Source organism: Stegodyphus dumicola, chromosome 5, assembly GCF_044657685.1.
Source record: "Stegodyphus dumicola isolate Sdum_Otavi_A_Nest chromosome 5, ASM4465768v1".
NCBI classification, from domain to species: domain Eukaryota; kingdom Metazoa; phylum Arthropoda; class Arachnida; order Araneae; family Eresidae; genus Stegodyphus; species Stegodyphus dumicola.
This window is the reverse complement of record NC_140772.1, coordinates 121198404-121221410: the sequence shown is the minus strand read 5'-3', so window position 1 is coordinate 121221410 and position 23007 is coordinate 121198404. Positions and strand designations below refer to the sequence as shown.

Below are 23007 nucleotides of genomic sequence, written 5' to 3'. Positions count from 1 at the left end.
AAAGCTGAAATTTTCCAATTAACGGATTTTGTAAACAAATGTGGAGAAGCGGTAATAAATAAAGATGAAAAGAAGTTTTTCATTGTGATGACAATGCTCCTCAATCATCAGTCAATTAATTGAATGTTGAAATTTGTAGTACGGTTGGTTACAGATCCAGAAAATACCGCTACTGTGAAGAAAGTTACAGAGAACGAAAAAATATTGATTAACAAGTTAGTCTAAATTCTCGACAAAGTAGTTGCAAGATTTCAACAATGTAACTTAATAAGAGATTATGTCTGTCTACAGAATTAAAGAGAAAGTATTAGCACAAAAAAGAAGCAAATTAAAAAAACTTACATTGACAGAAATGTTTAATAAGGTAAACAAATAAATATTAAGTTTTTTTTTTTTTTTTTTTTTTTTTTTTTTTTTTTTAAATTTTGATACTCTTTAGATCATAAATACTTCATTATTTCATAAATCATGATTTCATATTTTAAATTTTATAATTTCTACATGCCATCTTACTAGATTTAAACTGATGATCTAAAATCTGGAAAAATTCCAAATCCGGAATTGCTGAAGTCCTGACGAGTTCAGATTTCTTACTTCTAATTATTGTATCGTACTGTACATACACAATGCAATAACTGATACCTGCAACTTCTATACTTTGCCAATAATAGCACCATTGCACATTCAATGACAGTAATTCACCAATAAACAGCCGACTAATTCTTATATAGTAATGTATAATGTAGCCATTTTCTGGGATGTGGTGATCAGTTCTGTCACTTCTGGCTCTAACATTTTGTGTCTAGATCACATTGAAAAATACAAAATTCATCATCAGTTATTTTTTTTTTTTTTTTTAAATCCAGACTGGGACATTTTTTTGATATACTAACCCTGAATTAAAATTTCTGTTCTACAAAATTGCTCAAATTTAACTCACTGTCACTATTAATCAAGTCTTATTATCGATTAGATTAATTGTCTCATAATTCTTAATCTTATCACATTTTGGTTTGTTTTAGATATGCAAGGTCTTCCACATTGTTTTTCATTTTCAACAGCTACATCAGCCCTCTGAAAAGGCTTCATATTACTGAAAACTTGCATTCATATAAAACATGCTCTATATATGAACATTTCATCTTTTAAAATGCTTCAGTTGCATTTTCTCCGAGTTCACATAAAACTATCAACAAAATGTTAAAATTTCAGTGTTCCTTTGTCATGACACAATACCAGACACACATAATATATATATATATATACTCTGAATAGGTACATGCCAAAAACAAAAAACAGAAACTCATTTTGAAGTTCTGAGATGTTATCCCACTTCCCTCACTCAAAGTGAATTGTACAGGAAAGTACAGGATTGTCAATGTGAGCTGTCTGATTATACTTCTGCCACATTATATATATAAAAAATTAGCTAAAGGTTACTAGCTAAAAGTTACTTCCATGAATAGTTCAATATAATTACCCACAGCTCACCATTTAGTATATAACTTAAAAAGAAATACAATTTAATCCATTTCTCATGCTAATACAGTTGCCTAGCAAAATACAACACAAATAAAAGATAAAAATACAAATCTTTTAACTTGCACTACAGAAACAGGAGCAATGAAAGCAAATATGTATTTTCCTCCCTTTTTCTACCAATTTTACCACTTGAGAACATGGAGGGGAAAAGTATGCAGGGTAGAGAATTTCTGAAGAAACAGCTTAAATGATACACACAGCACATTAACTACACAAATAAAGACAACACTAACATTATTATATACGGGTTTCCAAAAATTAAGCAACAAATTGAAAAATTCTTATAAATCAGCTAAAAATAATTCAAAACGTTTTAAATCTGGATATGCTAAAAATATCGAGTAACTGTATCGAGTAGCATTATGCAAAAGAATGGTGCTGCACCACTTTACATAAATACAATACAGCTTAAATCCAGCTGAAGAGAATATTGCTATTCAATGAATGACAGTATTTCGAGATAGCTAAAGGGTAAAAATAAGTTTGAAGTGACATTTACCAGCAGAATTTCTTTCCAGATCACTTTGGGGTTAACACAGGGCAAAGTGTTCCCCATTACAAATAAGCTGATAGTTGATTGGTTGAAAATGAACAACTTGCAATTTTTTTGGAAAGGAAGGAAAAAGTCGCACGTCTTTCTTTCAATAGTAAACCAGGCAGAAAAGTTGTCCGAAACAGTTGTTCGTGTGAAACAAATGCCGTGTGATATGGGCCTTAAGCTACCAGCATTGTGCTTTCGCTTATCTCCCACCACTACAGACAAGATTTGATTTTGACATGCAGTCATGCAAACTGGACTGAAAATCAGTAGAGGTCTGTTCTCTACACTGGTGAGTCCTGTTTTACTTCACAGAGTGAGTCTTGACATATTTACATATGCAGAGAAGCAAACACTTGATACCTTCCATCTAACATATGGAAAGGGGTACCTATGCAGGAGGTGGTGTTCTTGTATACAGAGAAGTACCTTTAGTAAGGCACACATACCTGTATGTATTTACAACATGGAATTTCAATGCTCAGAGGTACAGATGGCATACTGGATCCTACTGTTTGTCTGCATTATGCTGCAAATGATGCATTAATTTTAGAAGCAGATAATGCCTGCCCTCACAATGCTTGCTTCATGCACAAATTTCTTGAAGAAGAAACTACAGCTCATGGAATGACCAGCAAGCTCTCTTGACCTTAATCTTAAGCATGGGTAGGATGCTCTCGAGAGGTATACTGCTGGCCTCCAACTTTCTCCTCAAATCCCAGAAGGGCTTAGAACAGCTTTAAGTGATCAATGGGCATTGCTACTCCTGCAACTCATTGACAACATAAAAAAAAAATGAGACACTGCTGTCAGGTTTATATTGCTGTTCCAAGTAATTGTACTCACTATTGAGAACTTTTTATGATTTGTACATCCAAATTAAATTTCAGATTTTATGTTCCTGTAGATATCACAAAACTTAAGAGTTCAGTATAATATTTTCTAGTGCTTTTAAGTTGCAAGTGGTATAATAAATATTATTTGCCATGTTTCGTCCAATCAGCTTGCAGACATTTGAGATATCACGAGTTTTCCGCCTGCTGCTTAACTTTTGGAAACTAGTGTATCATGCACATTTTAAAGGATGATTTAATTTAAATAATATTCTTTGTACTTACACAAAGTACTTGACAGTATTTTGAGATAGCTAAATTTGTGCATACATTTTACACTTTTATAATAAATCAGAATCATTATAATAATTTTATATAAACCATGTGCTGAACCCGGGAGGGAAATACATGAGGGGGAAAACTATGCAAATAAATTCAGAATTTCAAAGTATAAATATATATGTATAAAATTATTACCCAAGATGCAGCGCGAAGCTACAGTTTCTAAATCTTTCAGATATGCTCGAACATGTCCCCTATTTGACATAAATAAAAAATTGTTAAAATACACAATTTGCACCAAATTTATTTCTTTCCTCTGAATTAATATATATCATACAACAGGAATATGCATTTTTCAGATTATTATATTTGCAGAACAAGAAAGCCCAAAATAACAAATTAAAAGATAATTCACTCTACTTTTTAACATTATGCACATCTATTGTGATCTGATGTAAGAAAGGGTACAAGAACATAAGACATGGAATTTTTGGGAGGTGGGGAGGAGGGTTCTAAGACTCAGAACTTTTTAAATGCTCATCAATTTTGTATTACGAGGTTTTCAATTTGAATTATTAAATTAAAAACGAATCATTTCAGCTAATATTATGAGGTAAAGTATGTTCAACTGTTTTGTCAATTTTCAATACCGATTGTTAATATATTTTATGAGGGGAAAATATTGTTCTTTCAAAAGGGAGAAAAAAGAAAATCTGAAAGGTTTCAGATTTTAAATTAAGTTCCAAGGGGCGGTTTTTAAACATTTTGTCTGTTACCTATATTTATTAAATATCACGTTCTTCGCACTTAAACCATAAAATTCAGTCCAAGAGGATATCGCAAAATAGTTTTAAATTGAGCATTTCTTTAGAATTTCAGATACACAGTCTCGCACACTGGAGACAAAAATTTGTTGCTGTACAATGTTGCCATTGTTAATCAAAAATTCGTTAAAGTTTTACAAAATATGAAATTGATAATAAAACAAATTCCAAATTTGGGTTTCCACATGCCCATATTCACAGTAGGATTACGTCATTCAAAATTCGATGGCTCTATGTACTGTTGTTTTATGACAATGTGAGAAATATACATATATTTATGCAGATTTTTTCATTATTTAATTTCTTCAAATATAATGCAGGACTCTAACATTTGGTGGCAATAGTTTGAAAATTGAAACGGACATTTATAGTGGACTAATGCAAAATCGCAAAACGAAAACAATAGCCCTTCAGAGACCCCTTTGGACTAAAAACATGAAAATTCTAGAGTTATTATTGAAACACAGTACGATTTCTTATATATAATAGTTTTTTGATTGTATTACTCTTCAGATTTTGCTTATATGCTTAAAAAAATATGATTTGCTTCTTTCAATTAACTTTAAGCCTTTGTTGAAGAATAGTAGGATCAACATTGACTTCTTCAACAGTTTCACAGGAAATCTCTTCCCATCTTCTACCTGGCAACACACCTAACCACCCAGTCTCTTAAAATTTAATCATATTTTCAAACCATTCTTCGATATAATCTCTTTCAAACATCAATTTTCTCACAGTGCAATTAAACCATTATTGCACTTCTAATAAAACAATCTGATGAGTGATAGAAAATAATTTTGTGGTATTCATTACTGACATTTTAGTGTTCTTAATTTGCATAACATTTTTTCTACATTGCATGAAAAATATCATTTACTGGTAAAAATTTGAATTTTTTTTTATTCTAGATTTCTTTTCACTATGGTAAATAAAACATTCATACCAAATTTCTATGAAATAAATCATATAGGATGGATTGTAAATAGATCTGAGAATGTTCACTTTATTTATAATTGCTCTGTATTTTAAATATGAAAGATATGTATGGAAAACTTATAAAATCCAGACAAATTGTAGGTAAATATGACATGCAGAAAACTTTTATCTTACCATAACATATTCTCAGTGGTGATTTAGTTTAAGATGGAAATATATTGAAAAGTGATAACATTATAAATTTTGATTTAATATTAATTTTTCACACTGGATTTCGTTTATGGTATCTGCTGCAAACAACTTTTGGCCTAGCATATTCTTTGAACTTTTTTAATTAGATGGGATGGGAATGGTAGGACTTTGGGGTTTACAGTAGAATAATATGCAAAGCAATTAAGCAATAAGCACATTTTACAATATTCAACTAGATAAACATTTAAGGAATTTGAAAGGCTTGTCTAATACTTGGGACACATCTTTTGAATTTCATGAGACAATGTAAATATAGCACATTATTTTATTAAAAAAATCTGCAGGGAAAATCATTACCAAGATGTCTTCACTGCAATGAGTATTTCCTTTATATAGTGGCTTTAACAAGAGAAAATGGCAGTAGCATAATTTGGAGTTAAGAAAATATCATTTCTGTCATCCATGAAAACAAAACCATCAAAAAGAGTGACTAATGCAAATCAGCAATTCATTCAATATTGACCTAAATGTAATTTATTTAATATACATACATACAGAAGAAATCTAATGTAAATTCATATTTAAATTTCCATTTATAAAAATTTTTCAGCGATTTATTTAAAATAAATGGCATATATAAACACACCCAAAATTTTATTTTTAATAGATACTTCCTGATGGCCGATGTGAAGCCTGAACGTGCATTCTGTTAGACACAACTCTAGGTCATGGAGAGACATACCCTATGTTTTTTGATTTACCATTTCACTAATCACCATAAACTTTCTACTTCCTGACTTGAGCATATTTCTTTGTTGAGGATGGAAATGTACATTTTATATAATTAACACAGAAAAATGGCTAGATTCCAAAAGCTAAATTTTTGCCACCTAAAAAAAAAATATAAACCATGTGTATGCCCGCAGATTAATAAACATTTGTTTCTTGCCAAGACAACTATAAAAAGGAAATATCTTGCAGTATTTAGAAAGGTGGCATATATCAAAATTTTCAACTCGGGAATGGCAGGGATTTACAGTAAAATGCAAAGCAATTATTTTCTGGTCTGGCTTACTTTCATCCTAACACAAACAAATTAACAGTTACAAATTCATACCGATATGCATTTGGTGAATATATGCACTCTGTAGAGAAATAATCCAGGTTCTTAAAAAAGGCATACAGCACAATTTCCTTTTCATACGTGTACTTAAATGGTTTGCATCTAGGAATTGAGTTACCAGCATCCTGCAAAAAAAGAAAAGAAACATAAGTTCTTAATCATTATTCATTTTAATAAAATTACTCATGAGTAAATTAAGACTTACAGTAGTAATATTTGTGCATCGCTGTAGCCTTGCTATGTCACCACGAAGAACTGAGAAAAATAAGGCAAAGAGGTATTACTAAATTTGATTTATACTCAAGAGAATTAAAATTATATATATGTAATAAAAACAAAGTCACAAATAACTGAAGAGCAGGAGGAGGATGGCATAGAAATGTTGATCCTTAATGACTAGGAAACTGGAGGCAAATGTAGATTAAATCTTCGGTTTTATTTTGAGCAACATGTTGCGGCTACATATGTACCTGTTCCAAAAGGCTTACACTTTTGATAACTTTGTAGCAAGAAAGCAGCAGCAGACAGACAGCAGTGTAGCTAGGCCAAAGCATAGAAAGCAAGTGAGTTATGTTCAGGATGACATCTTAAGTCAAACTGAGTTAGTTTTGGTTCTCAAAGCATTCTGATGGGACAGTTAATATTGCTCTAAAATTACTATTGGCTGGTTGAGTTTTAGTTTCATTTACATCAATCATAATTACGTAAGAGTAATATGACATAGATTTTTCTCGAAATGACGCAGTGCAAATAGATGTTGCTATTTTTAGAATAGAGAAGGGAAATTAATTCCCGCTGTTAATTTAATCTTTTACATATTATTTTTCTTAATTATATATCTATAGTGATTGTTAAAATATATTAAACTGGTGTACTATAATTATTTCATTTTTAAATACACAACATATTCTGATGACAACAGACTTATAGCCCATAACTGAGGAAAAAAGAATTTCGACTCCTAATTTCAAACACTCAGAATATTAAATGAAATTTAGGATAAAGAAAATAAGCTAAGACTTGCAGAAATGAGAGAACTGCTATATCTATAGATATGATATTGTTTGCAAAAATAGAAAAACCACAAAGGATTGATTTTGTAGGATAGGTATAATAGCTAGAAACATACAAAAGATTAAAGTTTGATGCTTTAATCATCAGGAAAATATGCATGTGCATGTAGAATGACAGGCACAGATACAGGTAGTAGGGTTATAAGTACAAATACGGTGGTATGACGCAGCACAACATTACATTGCTAATGTAGAAGTAGACCATTATCACAGATCAAACTTTGTTAAGAAAATTTCATGTTCACCTGTTGATTGCAGTGAACTACTCTGATACCTATAGCTATAATATTGGTAAGTCTTTAATTTGAGATCAAAATAATGTGCATAAATCAGAAACATGCAAGTTTCCGATACACGGCAATGTATATCTTTGAGCAGACATTTGCAATATGGCGCTGGCATTGAACATCTTTGACTTACAGTAATGGTCTCATTAAAAGCTGAGGAAGCAATAGCACATCAAAAATGTTTCAGAAGTACAGTCTGTCAACAAGGAGAAAAGACTTGACCATGCCTATATCACATGGTGCTGGACAATCCCAGAATTTTATTTTAGGTAAAGAGATTAATAGTTCTGTAACAATAAAATTTGGATTCACTTGTTTGCAAGCTTGAATGAGTTCTGTGTGTCACTTGTTTGCAACCCTGAAATGAAATCTGCTTCCTAACAGGCGAGGTCAAATCTCTTCTCGTCGTGGACCAGTCTTGGACACAATACTCAATATTCATATCTGCTCGGTACTTCATTCTAGCACCCCCATATCATATGAAAAGTTCAAGGCATCTTTCATGTACAGAGCTATGCACGTTTATTTAATTCCTGGTGTTGCAGTTTTAATTGGTAAAGATGGAGATTAAAGAGAGTTCCCAAAATAATTAAAATTTTAATTTCTTTGATTTTCCAAGACACCCTCTCCAAAAAGTTGCATGGTTAAATATAACGAACTAGCCCTTAAATTAAATATGAGTAATTGAATATTTTTAAATGCTTACTTTATAAGAGCAGTCTCAAACTGATGGCTTTCAAAGCACTCTTATGCATCTCATTAATACATTTTAGTTAAAGGATGATCCAAAAGTCCGTAACATTTGAAAATTCAATAATTCATACGCAAGTACAGAGGTAAAAACTGACACATATGCTTGATATGGGGTTTCATGGAGAGGAAAAAAAAGGCCAACATATGGCACTGGGAAGCAAAATGTCAGTGATGCCGCATGAGAATCGTGCTGAAATGAGCTGTCAGTGAGAGAGGAAATCAGATCCTTCATGATTTTGTCACTTTTCTATCCTTGCCTCTGGGTGTTGGTCACGGTGTGATGTGGATTCTTCCCATCAATTGTAATCGGACCTTTTTCTATGAGGAAATGCATGACTCTGCTATTCAAATTGTCAGTGTGACAGGTGCAAGGTACACTGATATGCTATAGAATCGCATCCTCCCTAGTCTGACTGATTAACACCTGTAAGAAGGTATGACTTTATGCAGGATGGCACTCCACCCCATAATGCTACCCATGTGAAAGATCTCCTGTACACATCGTTTGGGAAGAATCACATGCTGAGTTCTGAATCATCAAGTTTGTTACACTGCTTGAAGAAATTAAAAGCGAATAATGTAAAAATTCATTTAGTATAAATGAAGCAGTTATGTTGAGGAGATATATTAACACATTCTTTTTTTATTTGATTAATGAATTCGAAATTTTCATGATCCAAGAATTAATAAATAAATCCTTGCCAAGCTATATAATAATACATGAATAACAGATATATCACTTCTTGTTGACTTAACCAGACATTTAAAATATTCTCAATAAATAGCTGAAGGAAATGGTAAACTTATCATTGACATGTATGCTTGTATCAAAATGTTTGATGCTGTTCTGTTATTGGGAGCAGAGTCATCGCTAAATGTTTTGTTAAACTCACCAAGAGATTGGTACGTGTAAAGTTATCAATGTTTACTTTTTTGAAAAGAGTAAAAGAATGCCTTTTCAAGATTGGCAATGAAAATACAAATTCTAAAAATGAAATGGTAACTTGTGTTTTTATAATTATTGTATTTACCATGGATATGAAAATTTGGGACTTAGTGAATGATGACACATCTTTCACACAATTTCTTCATAAATGAGGAATTATTCACTCTGAAAGAGCATGGAAAACCATGGAATAATGCTGTACTTCAAAGAAATACCGAAATGGAGATGAGAATATGTGACATGCTGAAAAAAAAACAAGGATTACGTTCTTAAAATTGGTTGGAGGATCGAGAATCAGTTTCTTAATGGTAATTTGTTTCATTTATGCATGTTGCTTAGAATTAACTTCAATTTGGTCAGTATCAACTTGAAATGAATCACTGTACTTCTGTTGATTGGAACAGTTACATAAGGGTAGTCTGTGGCCATGCATCAATATCTAGATTGTCAGTTAGAATAGGTGGCACTGTTTATATTATCAAAGCTAACAAAAATTTTGTTCAAAACATTTTCCACTTGAAAAAACAATGTTTTATGGCGGGATTTGCTGAGAAATAAAAAAACACTTTTTAGTTGTGGTGCCTAACCACTCTGCCAGAACTTTGCTTAGAGTTACTGAAGAAAATATTATTGATGGCACTATAAAATAGTGAGACTGCTGAAAAGAGTAGAACTGAAGAATTAACACTAACTAAATTTGAGCATTTTTGTGTTAAACCATAAATATAAATTCAATCCCGATACTGGCTGTTATATGCAAGCTATTGAAAGGTTATGGGACAGAGCAAAATGGAAAAAGAAGCATCATTGCGGCACTGGCTACAATTAGATTCTTATTCAATTGAGTTTACGTGATGGTCAAGTGTTCTAAAATACAAATGTTTTGTGGCATTTTAAACAATATATGCAGTTTCATGACTTCATGTTAATCTTAGTTCGCTAACCAATTTCCCTTCCCCTGATTTCTTTAGGAAGTTGTTCAATTTACATTAAAAAATTTCTAATTTTATGAATATCTGTTATATTATTTTTACCCCTTGGAGTTTTCTTCAACTTAACCCCATCATAAATATTTTGGTGATTATTTTTATGCTTTGAAGCTTTTGCCAATATCTAAATACAGTCCAATAACAGTACAGTACCAAACTTTTAAAGTTAAACTGTAATTACTGGAAACACAATTTGAATCAAAATATTTTGTATACTTCCTACCTATACCTTAAATACTACCCTATTATTTAAATAAAAAAGTTTAAAAAATATATAAGAAAAATAGCATTATTGTGATAAGAATTTAAAGGAAGCTTTTTTTATAATTATAATAGAATTTCACATTATTTTAATTACCATTAAAATGTACATGAATGATACCCAGAAAATATTGTGCATATTTTCATTTGTAACGAAGCTAATTAACTTACCAGTGTGATGTAGGTAAGAATTTTTGCAACTGGAAATCAACAAGTCTGGGAAAAGAACCTAATTTACGAATGAGCATCTGCTATTTGTGATGAAAACAATATCTAGTAATTTTCCTCATGGTTACAAATTTTATTAATGTTGAAATACCAAAAATATCAAGGTGTAGTAAGAAATAAAGAAGTTTATAATTGCTTATTATATGTATTTTTCTACATGTATCAAAGAAAAATTTAATAAATAAAAAAAGAGGGTTGTCATTATTTATCATCACATTTTATCCTACTTCAAAAGTTTTCATAAAATTTGCTTATTTTAGTTTAAGTAAGTTATTTAGTGATTAAAATATATTAGAATTATTTGATAGAAATGTCAGTTTGTAAACGTGTTTAGCTGTCTATACGGTTGAACTGCAAAGAACAATCAAGAGAAATTTCTTGCAATAACCAAAATTTAGATTTCATATAAAAAATAAACATAAATTTGAATTTTTTCTTTTGCATTCTGATTATTATTTACTATGTTTTTATAAATATATGCAAGGGATTAGGCATTTAAAGAAAACGCTAAAATGAATTTAACCAAAAGAAAGAATCGCTGAATTTTTAACAGGGAGAGAAGGAAAATTTTTACATTTGAGAAATAACTATAAAAACATAGTAAAAAATACAAATGAATATTAATGAAATAAATTTTCAATTAAATTACATTCATGACAAATACAGTTTTTAAAAAATTTCTAAACATATTATAAACTTGCATGTAACACAGCACACATGTCACCAGTAGCCCCAGGTTATAAAGGGATTAAATCCATATATTAGGGGTATAATATGGCATAATATATATACAAATGTATGCACATACATAGTATATAATTCTTTAAAAAAAAAAAAAGAAGAAAGAAATCCTGTCAGCTGCTTTCATATCAAGTATTTGCAATCTGAGTTTGAGAACACTGCAGTATATTTTTAACATAACTATTAAATACAGTGTAATTACACAAGATTGTAAAAAGTTTTCAATTAATAATTTCTGTTATAACTTGGAACTCAGAGTGTCATAACTTTCTAACTGGAAAATGACATTTTTGATTGAAGGAGTGAAGTGCAGCTCATTCACAGGCAAAAAAGAGAGTTATGGATCATTAAAATTGTATCAATTAAGAAATGGAAAAATAAAAGTTTCTGGGAGGAAAATATTATAGCCATTTTCTTTTATGCACTGCAAATTTTGTTTATGGTAGTATTTAAAAAATAATTTTTATTATTTACGAGGACTGGCACCTTCTTTAACTTCCGTAAATATTTGGAAAAAGTTCTATTTTCTCCAGACACTTTTGAAAAAATTATACTTCCCTCTAACTTTCGATGAATTTGCAGCCAGTGGAAAGCTTGTTAAAAAGGTGTTTGGAAGAAATAATATTATTTTTTTAATATTGGAAGATGCAACAGAAGCAATATGTGAAAGGAAAGTTATGCAATCAGAACTGAAATAAAAGTATTTAACATAAAATTCAGTTTAATCACGTTCAACAGGCTTAATATACAAGTTTTTCAAGATGGTAATCGATATCTCTACATTTTATAAAAAGTGAATAATGTCAAGGAAACACACATGTTATGGAAAAGAAGCAGTAGCTAAATTAACTAACCATTCATTAACACTGTTTCAGCAACATCGTCAGCATTATGACCTATAAATAAAATAAAAAAATAATAATAAAAATAGATTAAGGTAACAGTAAAAAAAATTAATATATAACTGATTTAGTTTGATACTGACTAAGAAGTTCAATGCTGCAGAATAATTTTTCATAATAAACCATACATTTCATACAAAAAATTTTATTTTAAAATTTATTTTTAAAAAAAATATAGAGATAAAATCAAAAAACACATTTGGGAAAAAATAAATTTTACCAAAAGTATGTTTTTTTTAATTGTTAATGTTATATATTCTTTTAAATATAACATATAGAGTTTGTCAGTTATTACCAGTTACAAGTTTGTCGACACCAAGCTTTTCTGCGCCACTATCAAGTGCTTGTCTTCGAAAAACTCCACAAAATGTACCTACATGAAATAAGAATTATGCATTGAAAACACATTACTGCTTAGTTCAATGCAAAGGTACCTTAAACAATGATATTAACAATTCATAATACTTTAATACAGGCATGTCGCCTTAGCATATGCCAATAAATTTAAAACTCACAAAAAAGAACTATTATTTAATTCTATCATATTTAAAATCCATTTCATACTTTTAATATGTAGCTGTGCAATGAATTATTGATTCTGGTGTCAGATATTCAAAGCAAAATGAGCTGCATACTGTCACTTCCTATGTTTTTCTATCCATCCCTCATCATAAAAGGATTATGCATGCTGAATAGCATTAGCATTCGGTGTCCGCCGATAACATCGCGGATGAAAATGTCCCGGAGAAAACAACACAAGGCGAAAACATTGTGCTACAAAACATCGTGGGAGAAAACATCACAGTTCTAAAACATCGTGGTACAAAATATTGTTGTCGAAGACAAAGCGGTTAAAAAATTTCGCAGTTCGAAAAGATTGTTGCCGAAAATATCATGGTAAAAAATAAAGTGTCTACAAATCATCGCATCACTATAACATCGCAGACATGCTTTTTTCAGGTTTTAATAATTGTAAATGGATATTCCCTTAATGATTTGTGAGCACAAGATGGAAAAAAGGATAGTTTTTACTTTAATATTTTTAATTAATTAATAAATTTTTGCTGATAAAGTAAGAAGGAAACTTAAGCATAATTAATGCAATTTATAGCACTTAAGAGAATTTTAAACCAATATAGTTAATTAACAAAGGTCATTAATAAATTATTTTTGATAAAATTTTTACTGGTAATTATTCATGAAAAGGATAATCTAAAAAAAGATAAGAAAAAGGAAGGTAAGTAACTCCATGACCTCATCTATAAAAAAATTGCTAACTTAATTGTGAGATTATTTTCTTCACTTTTGTTAATCTAATACACTTATAATGAAAATTATTTCTTGTTTCGCTTCAGTTTATTCTTAAAGTGTTATTAAAATTTTCATGCACAGCGTGAAGTCAGTTACTTGAATGTCGATTTGTTAGTTATCACGAAAGTCGACTATATAATATTTTAGTAGGTTTGGGATTTATTAGATTGTGCCAAAGCACACTACGGCTATCTGCTTAAGGGTTGGGATTCCTTTGTGGAGTACATTCTCAGGAACTGGTTCATATGCACATTATACTTTAGAAAAATCACGAAAATCTTCATGAAGCTTTTTTTTTTTTTTTTTTTTTTTTTTGTGTGTGTGTGTGTGTGTGTTGTTTTTTAGAAATAATGTATACTTGCAGTGAACCTTCTTGGTGACTATCTCCCTAAGACGAGCAGTGTTTTTGAGATCAATAAACATAGGTTTTGATCATTATGCGGGTTTACCACATTCAAACAAGATTTTAAAAAATACAGAATTTTGAGTGGTCGCTTTAAATTGGATTGCTTAAATTTACTTTCAGATTTAGGCTGCCCAGATGGTATACCAGTTTGGCGAGCCAGGCTGTGATACCAAAGGTCCCGGGTTCGAATCTTCAAGGAGGCATTATTGTAAACTGTCCATCCCTTCATAGAAGGCAAAGGTGGCCCACATATTTGGTGCCTCCATAATAAAGTGACCACCACTTCTGGCTTTAGTAGTGGCCAAGCCAAAGTCGGCTGAGGGCCCGCCATTGGTAAAAAAAACTTTTAGATTTAGACATTTCTTATTAAGCACTTAACAGTATTTTATTTAACTTTTCATACACATTTTACACGAAAATTTTGTAATTACTTATTAAACTTACAGTGACCAACTTCTTAAGACTATTTTAACGTTTTTCTTCGTTTTTTCTTAATTTTCAGAATATCTTAATTTATGCCCTTCAGAAATCTGTAGCAAAATTAAACTTAATATTTCTGAGTGAGATTCTATTTTGCGGTGATTCTTTACTCTCGGAATTCTTTACCTAGGAACTTCCTAGGTAGAATAACTACCTAGGAAGCGACTAAATTTTTTTTTTGCAAATTTTTTAGTAAAGATAAAATTTAATGAAATAAAAACTTAATTTCCCTTAAATTGTTTTCAAGGATTAAAAACTGCACACATTTTACATTGACTTTTATTTTCAGTGACTAAAACATTTCAAGTACTTTTTTTTTGGGGGGGGGTATTTAAATGACAAACTATTTGGAATAAGAAACTATATTATTTTTATGTATCATTTTAAATGTTTTATAAACATATGATTTTAAATATCAACCATAACTGAATTTTAAAATTCAAGTTCGCTTCATGCATGATTATTTTTTAATTAAAATAATCAGAAAGAATATTTTTTAAATAAAATGAAAGTATTAGTGTTCTACACATTCAACTAAAAGCATCTAACACATTTTGGAAAAAATATATCTTTAGAGAGGCATGTTTTCCATAGTTTACGTTTTAAATCAAACAAAAATATCTTTTTCATCTTTATATTTCATGTAGTTAGCCATTTCTTATACTTTGATATGCATTCTCTTTAATATACATGCAAGGCTTAATTAGTATGTTGGTTGTGATTTATACTATATATTAATACTTGTATATACTCAAATCACTTTTTTTTGGGGGGGGATAGTACTGGTTTGCTCAGACTTCCACTTTTTGTTCATTTATTAGTGCAACATGTTTAATTTTTATATAGTGGCGATGGTTTGGGAGTGTGAGAAGTTGTATATAGTCCTTATTTATTTTAAATATTGTCCTCATTCATTTTTGTAGTCTTTATTATATTGTAGAATGTCCTTATATATTTTGGTAATAAGCATGGTTTCTTACTGATCCTGTGACTCAATTATTTTAATGCATGTTATATGTTAGTGCATATTTCCCACGGAAATTATATTATAAAACTCTATTAATATATGTCTTAAACATATTAAAAACAATTAATTCAAACAGACTCATGAATGTATGAATTTTTATAAGCAAAATTTTATAATTTTACGTGTGATATAGTGCAGAATATCAAAAACAAAGATGTATAAGTTGTCAAAATATAAAATCTTTAAATGAAAGAAAAAATACTTTTTTTGAGGAGTTAAATACATTTAACAAATGGCATTTGGAGAAGATGATTTTGCTGCTTGAAATCTGAATAACTAAATACTGAAAATTTAAAAAATATCTTAAATTGTTTAACCCTTTCAGTCTCAATTTATTTGTTTGTTTCAACCGACTTGATTTTTTTTATGTATTGTTGGTAATCATCACAAATGAACTTGTCAGTCTGTCACGAAGCCTCTATAAGAAGAGGCATGCATCAATTTTGTAGTAGGCATGTTAGAAATGATGCCTACTACCAGAGGGACATCAACTATGTAGTAAATTGATGCGTGTAATTCCATCTAGGCTTCTTTAAACATCTACTGGGACTTATATAATCCATTGGGACTGAAAGGCTTAAGGGAAAGAATTAAATGCTGTATTTCACCGCAGTTAAAATTTTCAGAGTATTGATTTATGAGTTTTTTACAAAAGTTCATTTTTTAATAAATGATTTAGTTTCACATTTTATATTCAGTTATTTTGTTCATAAAATGAAATTTTTTCTTTCGTTAATAGTAGTATATATTTGTTTGAAAAGAGAAGTGAGAATCTGGGTTTGGCTGAAACTGTAGCAATCTGTACGCAAGATCAAAGCAATTAGGAACTTCTCGGGAAGCTAACGCTTGAAGCTCTTACTTCTGAGTATTGCGTTGAAAAACAAGCTAAGCAGCTGAACTCAGGGGGAAGGGACGAATTACAGCTACTAAAACGTTCAAGGGGGGAGGAACGAATTACAGCTAGGAGAGTCAAACGTTAGAACGGGTGTTTTGATCAAGCTTAACTCCTGGGGATCTGTCCCCTCTGGGTGCTTAAGGCTATTTGGTAAATAAAAGACAGCTGAAAATTTCAGTCATTACTGATGATGCTCCACATACAGAACAAAAATAGCATTTCTTATCTTATTAGTATTTGTATGTTTTACAGCTATTATACAGTTTAAAAAGAGAACCCAGAAAAGTTTAGAGTTTACCAAACATGTTTAGACCTTCCTTGTTTGGTTTTGATAAAGCCTTTTGCCTCTTTTGCATATATATGTATTCATACATACAGATTTATTTAATTAATATATAATTCCATCAAAGAATGATATTAAAAATATAGATTTAACATTTTTTTCTTTTTCTTTCTTTTCTGGCCAAACTTCAGCAATACAAATAATGAATAATACAACATTTTAATCTTTTTCCAATAAAATTATGTATCCATATAGTTCGATTAAGGAGGCGAAACTTCCCGATTATACATATAATAAAAATATTATAAATTCAAACTTTGTCGCTGAGAATTAAAGAGTTAAATATTTAGAATCTGAGGAACAAGATTTTCCAAAAGTAAATATCTTTTTTTAATTATATAAATTTTAAGCAGTGTGTTTTCAGAACTGTGCAATATGCATTTATTTCTTTTTTTTATTATTATTATTTTATTATTAAATACTTCTTCATACCAATAAGAGAAATATACAGATTTTCCTGAAACATGTTTAACTCAAAATGTCAAAATAACGTTAAAAATTTGGTGTACGGTCTTTACATGCAAATATTATAAAATTTGCTTTTACGATTTAATGTATTTAAGGCATAAAACTTTATGTAAATAATGAGAATAATATAAATAAAAAGAAATAAAAGGATATAAGTGCTTTTCAAGTATACGAAATTGGTATAATGCTTTTAAAAGTACTGTGGCTTTTTTCCAGTTCAATCACCAAAAATCAGACAAGCAATTAATATATTTGTTATTTACAGTGGTGTACATGGATAAACCAAATTCTACATTTACCTAATAACACACCTCTCATTCATTTAGCTAATTCACAGTATATCTTTGTTTATTTTTATGAACTGTGAAACTAAAACTACAGTTAATCACAGATGAAAAAAAAAACTATAAGATTTGTAAAATTATTAAAACAAAAAGATACTTTTGTTTGATTTAAAATGTAAAATATGGAAATTAACATGCCTTCTTCCAAGATATCTTTTTCCAATAGTTTAATGAGTAGAAGCACTAAATACTTTCATTTTATTGAAAAAGTATTCTTTCTTTAATTAAAAAATAATCCTGCAATGAAGCGAACCCGGATTTTAAATTTAGTTATGATTGATATTCAAAATCATATGTTTCTAAAGCATTTGAAATTATACATAAATATATAATAGTTTCTTATTTTAAACAGTTTGTCATTTAAATACAAAAAAATTGTACTTGAAACGTTTCAGTCACTGAAAATAAATGACAATATAAAATATGTGCAGTTTTTATCCTTGAAAATCATATAAGGAAAATTAAGCTTTTATTTCATTAAATTTTATCTTTACTTAAAAATTTACAAGAAAAATTAGTCGCTTCAAAGTTGCCAGGCAAAGAATTCTGAGGACAACGAATCGTCGTAAATATAAAATCATAAATCGAGTAAAAAATAGAATTTCACTCAGAAATATTAATTTCGCTACAGATTTCTGGAGTGTATAAATTAAGATATTCTGAAAATTAAGAAACACCAAAGAAAAACATTAAAATTGTCTTAGGAAGTTGGTCACTGCAAGTTCAATAAATAATTACAAAATTTTCGAATAAAATGTATATGAAAAATTAAATAATATTTTTAAAGTGCTAATAAGAAATGTCTAAATCTAAAAGTAAGCAATCCAATTTAAAGCGACTACTCGAAATTCCGTATTTTTTTAATCTTGTGTGGATGTGGTGAACTTGCATAATGATCAAAACCTATGTTTATTGATCTCAAAACCGCTGTTCGTCCTAGGGAGATAGTCACCAAGAAGGTTCACTGCAAGTATACATTATTTCTAAGAAACAAAAAAAAAAAAAAAAAAAAAAAGCTGCATCAAGATTTTTGTGATTTTTCTAAAATATAATATGCATATGAACCAGTTTCAGAGAATGTACTCCACAAAGGAATCCCAACCCTTAAACAGATAGCCGTAGTGTGCTTAGGCACAATCTAATGAATCCAAAACCTACTAAAATATTATATAGCCGACTAACAAATCGACATTCAAGTAACTGACTTCACACTGTGCATGAAAATTTTAATAACACTTTAAGAATAAACTGAAGCAAAACAAGAAATAATTTTCATTATAAGAGTATTAGATTAACAAAAGTGAAGAAAATAATCTCACAATTAAGTTAGCAATTTTTTTATAGATTCGGTCATGGAGTTACTTACCTTCCTTTTCCTTATCTTTTTTTAGATTATACTTTTCATGAAAACTTACCAGTAAAAATTTTATAAAAAATAATTTATTAATGAGCTTTGTTAGTTAACTATATTGGTTTAAAATTCTGTTAAGTGCTATAAGTTGCATTAATTTTCTATGCTTAAGCCTCCTTCTTACTTTTTCAGTAAAAATGTATTACAGTCAAAAGTTGTTAATTTGCACACCCATAATCCGGAATGATCTATAATCCGAACCTCAAAGCTACAAACTTTCTGCTCATGCGTCGCGTTTACGCATGCGCGTAAGACCTTTATGGCTGCGCATATGCGTGTGTGCATGTGGATAATACATTTACGAGTGCGCATTTAATGTATAACAGACGGTATAAGCTAAAATTATCTAATTATCTATTTCAGTTAATGTTGCAGATTGTGTTGTTCCTTAATCTTCAAATTGGATCCGGCTTATTATTTTTTGCAGACTGTTAGAGCAGTTTTATAACAGTAAGCTTAAACTTTCGATTATGTCAGATAGAATTTCCAATGCTGGAGCTCCCAAAGGATATACAAAGCGAAAGTATGTTTCGATGTCCATCAAACAAAAAGTGGAATTGCTGCAAAAAATGGATAAAGGCATATCCTTTGTTTCTCTAACCATTCCGAAATCTGTTTATCAATTTCACGCTGCTCTGCGGGGGCAGGGAGAAACGCCGCGCAATGAATTGGAAGTTGATCTGTCAGCACTATTCTTATCTTCAGGGCAGATGTTTTTATTTTATTTGGCTTATAATTCCTTACTAAATGTAGTATTTCATCTCGATGTACTCCATCTTTGATATGATTTAAAAGCAATTATAGGACTTGAACAGCGGAACTTTGTAACTGAACAAGAAATTATGTCTGTTTATAAAATTAAAGAGAAAGTATTATCACATAAAACAAAGAAACTTAAACAACATACATTGAAAGAAATGTTTAATAAAGTAAACAAATAAATATTAAGCTTTTTTTTTTTTTTTTTTTTTTTTTTTTTTTGTAAATTTTGATACCCTTTAGATCTTAATTGTTCTTTATTTCCTAAATTACGGTTTCATATTTTTAATTTTAGAATTTCTGCATGCCATCTTACCAGATTTAAACTGATGATCTATGATCTGGAAAAATCGATAATCTGGAATCGCCGGTCCCGATGAGTCCGGATTAACGACTTTTGACTGTAGTTAATAAAAAATATGAAAGTAAAAACTATCCTTCTTTCTATCTTGCGCCCACAAATCATTATGGGAATATCCATTTACAGTTATTAAAGCCTGAAAAAAGCATGTCTGCGATGTTATCGTCATGCGATAATTTGTAGATACTTTTTTTTTTTACCACGATAGTTTCAACGTTGATGTTTTTAAACGGCGAAGTTTTTGAACCGCTTTATTTTCAAAGACGGTATTTTGTACCACGATGTTTTTGCCTTGCGTTGTTTTCTCCGCGATGTTTTCATCAGCTATGTTTTTGCCGCAATGTTTTCGCCCGTAACCTTAGCATTCAGTAGATGAAACACAACATGCAAAGGGAACATTTCGGTTTCATTATTTTCTCCTGAAATGCCAGGAACTGAAAGAAATTTGTGCTGTTGTATGTTGTTGCATCAGCTACTAGGAAGTTTGAGGTTTATTTGATTACGGCAAAGCACTCAAGGGTTATCTGCCTATGGGGAGGGATGCCTTCATACAGGACTTTCTAAAGGAAACTTGAGCTCATATACATGAGGGAAGATTGCTATTGAAGGCGGCATATTAGTTGATCTGACTTCATACTTGAATGAAACAGCATTCAATATATAAATATATTTTATTATACACACGGAATACGACTCGCACCGAGAGCATTGCGTAGTGATCTTTTTATTCCAACGGTGCTGGCCAAAAAGAGGCTGTGAGGCGAGACAGAAGTTGTGACGTAACAGGACAGATGTTGTTGCGCCTCTTGCTGACTGGCTACATATGGGGAAAAACACGCATGCAGCCAGGCTGTTTATGGAATCTGAATCTTGGACTGAACTACAGTTCGCCGAACAGTGTTCAGCGATTTTACCATTCAGCCACTGGTCAGCAATAGCTACAAGGAGAGAATATTCATTGTTTACCATTAAATTTAGAGCAATTTATTACTACTTTTTTATATGCTACACGCAATTTTTCTGCTTTGAGGATTCTGTTGCACATGAATTTAATTTAAGACTCAATAATTAATTTTTTTCAAAGTTCCATGTAACAATGTATTTATACTGTGAGACTAAAGGAAATATGATTTTTTTCCAAAAAATGTGAAGCAAATACATAATTCAAGAATAGCTTATTATTATGTTTCAGAAAAAATTTTCTCTGGGTTTCTTTTCAATTGTTTGGTAGTGACAGAATAATTGCTTGGATTAAAGATGAATTTAACCAAATTCATCACACTGAAGATGAAATAGTTTAACAGAAGACAAGTACTGCCTGGAATTTTTCCTGAAGGATTTTATCCCCTTTCAAGAAGACTTTGCATGCTTTTGACTGCAGCATATACATCAAAAAATTTCACCATGAGTTGCGTTGCATGTGGACTTCAACCTCAGAAGTTACGGCAAAATACGAAAGGGTAAACACTTTGTGAATCAGGAGCCACAAATTTCAACTCTGTATGCAGTAGCTTTGCAGCTACCAGAGAACAGAATGATGATTCATTTTGTTTAATGCAATTTATCGCTGCATCTTAACTATGCTGGTCATAATTATTTTTCTAAAAGCTTATTATCATAGTATGATAATTTTTTTATTGAAGTTTAGCTACTTTGGACTTCTTTGAATTTTCATAAAACAGTGTTTTTAAAGACGTAATAGTTAATGTTTTCTAAAAAAATTTCCAGAATGACTGGATTTGGAACAGAGAACGTGATACAATGCTTAATTTAAAAACCTTTAGTCTTTGACTCTTCTTCGAGAAAAACGAAATAATTAAAATTGTAACTATAAAGATAAAAAATAAGAATGTTTAAAACATTTCCAAGCTGCTCAGTACAAGAAAACTATCCAGTTAGCTGACAGTGTCTGCTGTTTGGTGTTGACAAAATCAGTGGGTGAACAAAGGTCAGGTTTAGTAACATTGAATGCATTATCAATGTCCTTATCAAGACAAAAAATTTCTTGGTCATATTAAAGCAAATTTACAGCTTTTTACATTTTGAACAATCAAGAATAGACCTCCAGTTATATCAACAGCAGGAAATATCCATGAAGCTTCATAACAAGCTTCATAAGACTGAAGCATGGAGCTTCAAAAAAACTAATAAAAAAACACAAAAATTTTAGAATGATTAACAGATTGAATATGTCGCTTGGTAAAACAAGAGCTCACATTTAGAGGCCATTATCAGTCTACAAATTTTAGATTTAGTAATTATAAGGGATAACTATAATTGCTAAATGTTGTATGATGTTGTGTTTGATAATACTTGAAAGAAATCACCTTTGTCTATACAACATTCCCTATTATTCAGAATGACCTTACAAATTGCAATTTAAAGGTTCTCGTGAATACTATAAAAAAAGAAAAAACAAATTGTCCATTTGTTTCAATCCTTCTAGATAAAACAGCATACTTAATTCAGTACATCACAATTACCTACTTGCCTCAGATATGTAAACAATGAAGGATATTTACGGGTTCACTGATGTAAGTGCCAATCATCCTGCCAAAGCATTATGTGAGCATGTTTTCAAAATTGTAAGAGGATTCAATTTTGAGTCACAATTTATTGGAACAGTAGCTATGGCAGGCGAAAGTAACTGGATTACCAAAATCATTACAAGAAAAATATCCATAATTCAGTTTCATACAGTGCTAGAACCATGTTTTAAATTTGGTTTTTGCAAGAACCTGTATACACCATT

General features: G+C 30.4%; 1 protein-coding gene across 2 annotated transcripts in view; it reads right to left on the bottom strand.

Moving 5' to 3' along the window:
* Ctu1 (Cytosolic thiouridylase subunit 1) overlaps positions 1–23007 on the bottom strand; it is a 74957-nt gene that overhangs the window by 28965 nt on the left and 22985 nt on the right. For both annotated transcript variants that reach the window (XM_085817002.1, XM_085817003.1), the window contains exons 6-10: positions 12746–12823; positions 12403–12444; positions 6476–6525; positions 6265–6395; positions 3391–3449 (exon numbers count right to left, since the gene is read on the bottom strand). In XM_085817002.1, the coding sequence (XP_085673128.1) occupies positions 3391–3449; positions 6265–6395; positions 6476–6525; positions 12403–12444; positions 12746–12823 (360 nt within the window). The remainder of the gene's footprint in view (positions 1–3390; positions 3450–6264; positions 6396–6475; positions 6526–12402; positions 12445–12745; positions 12824–23007) is intronic.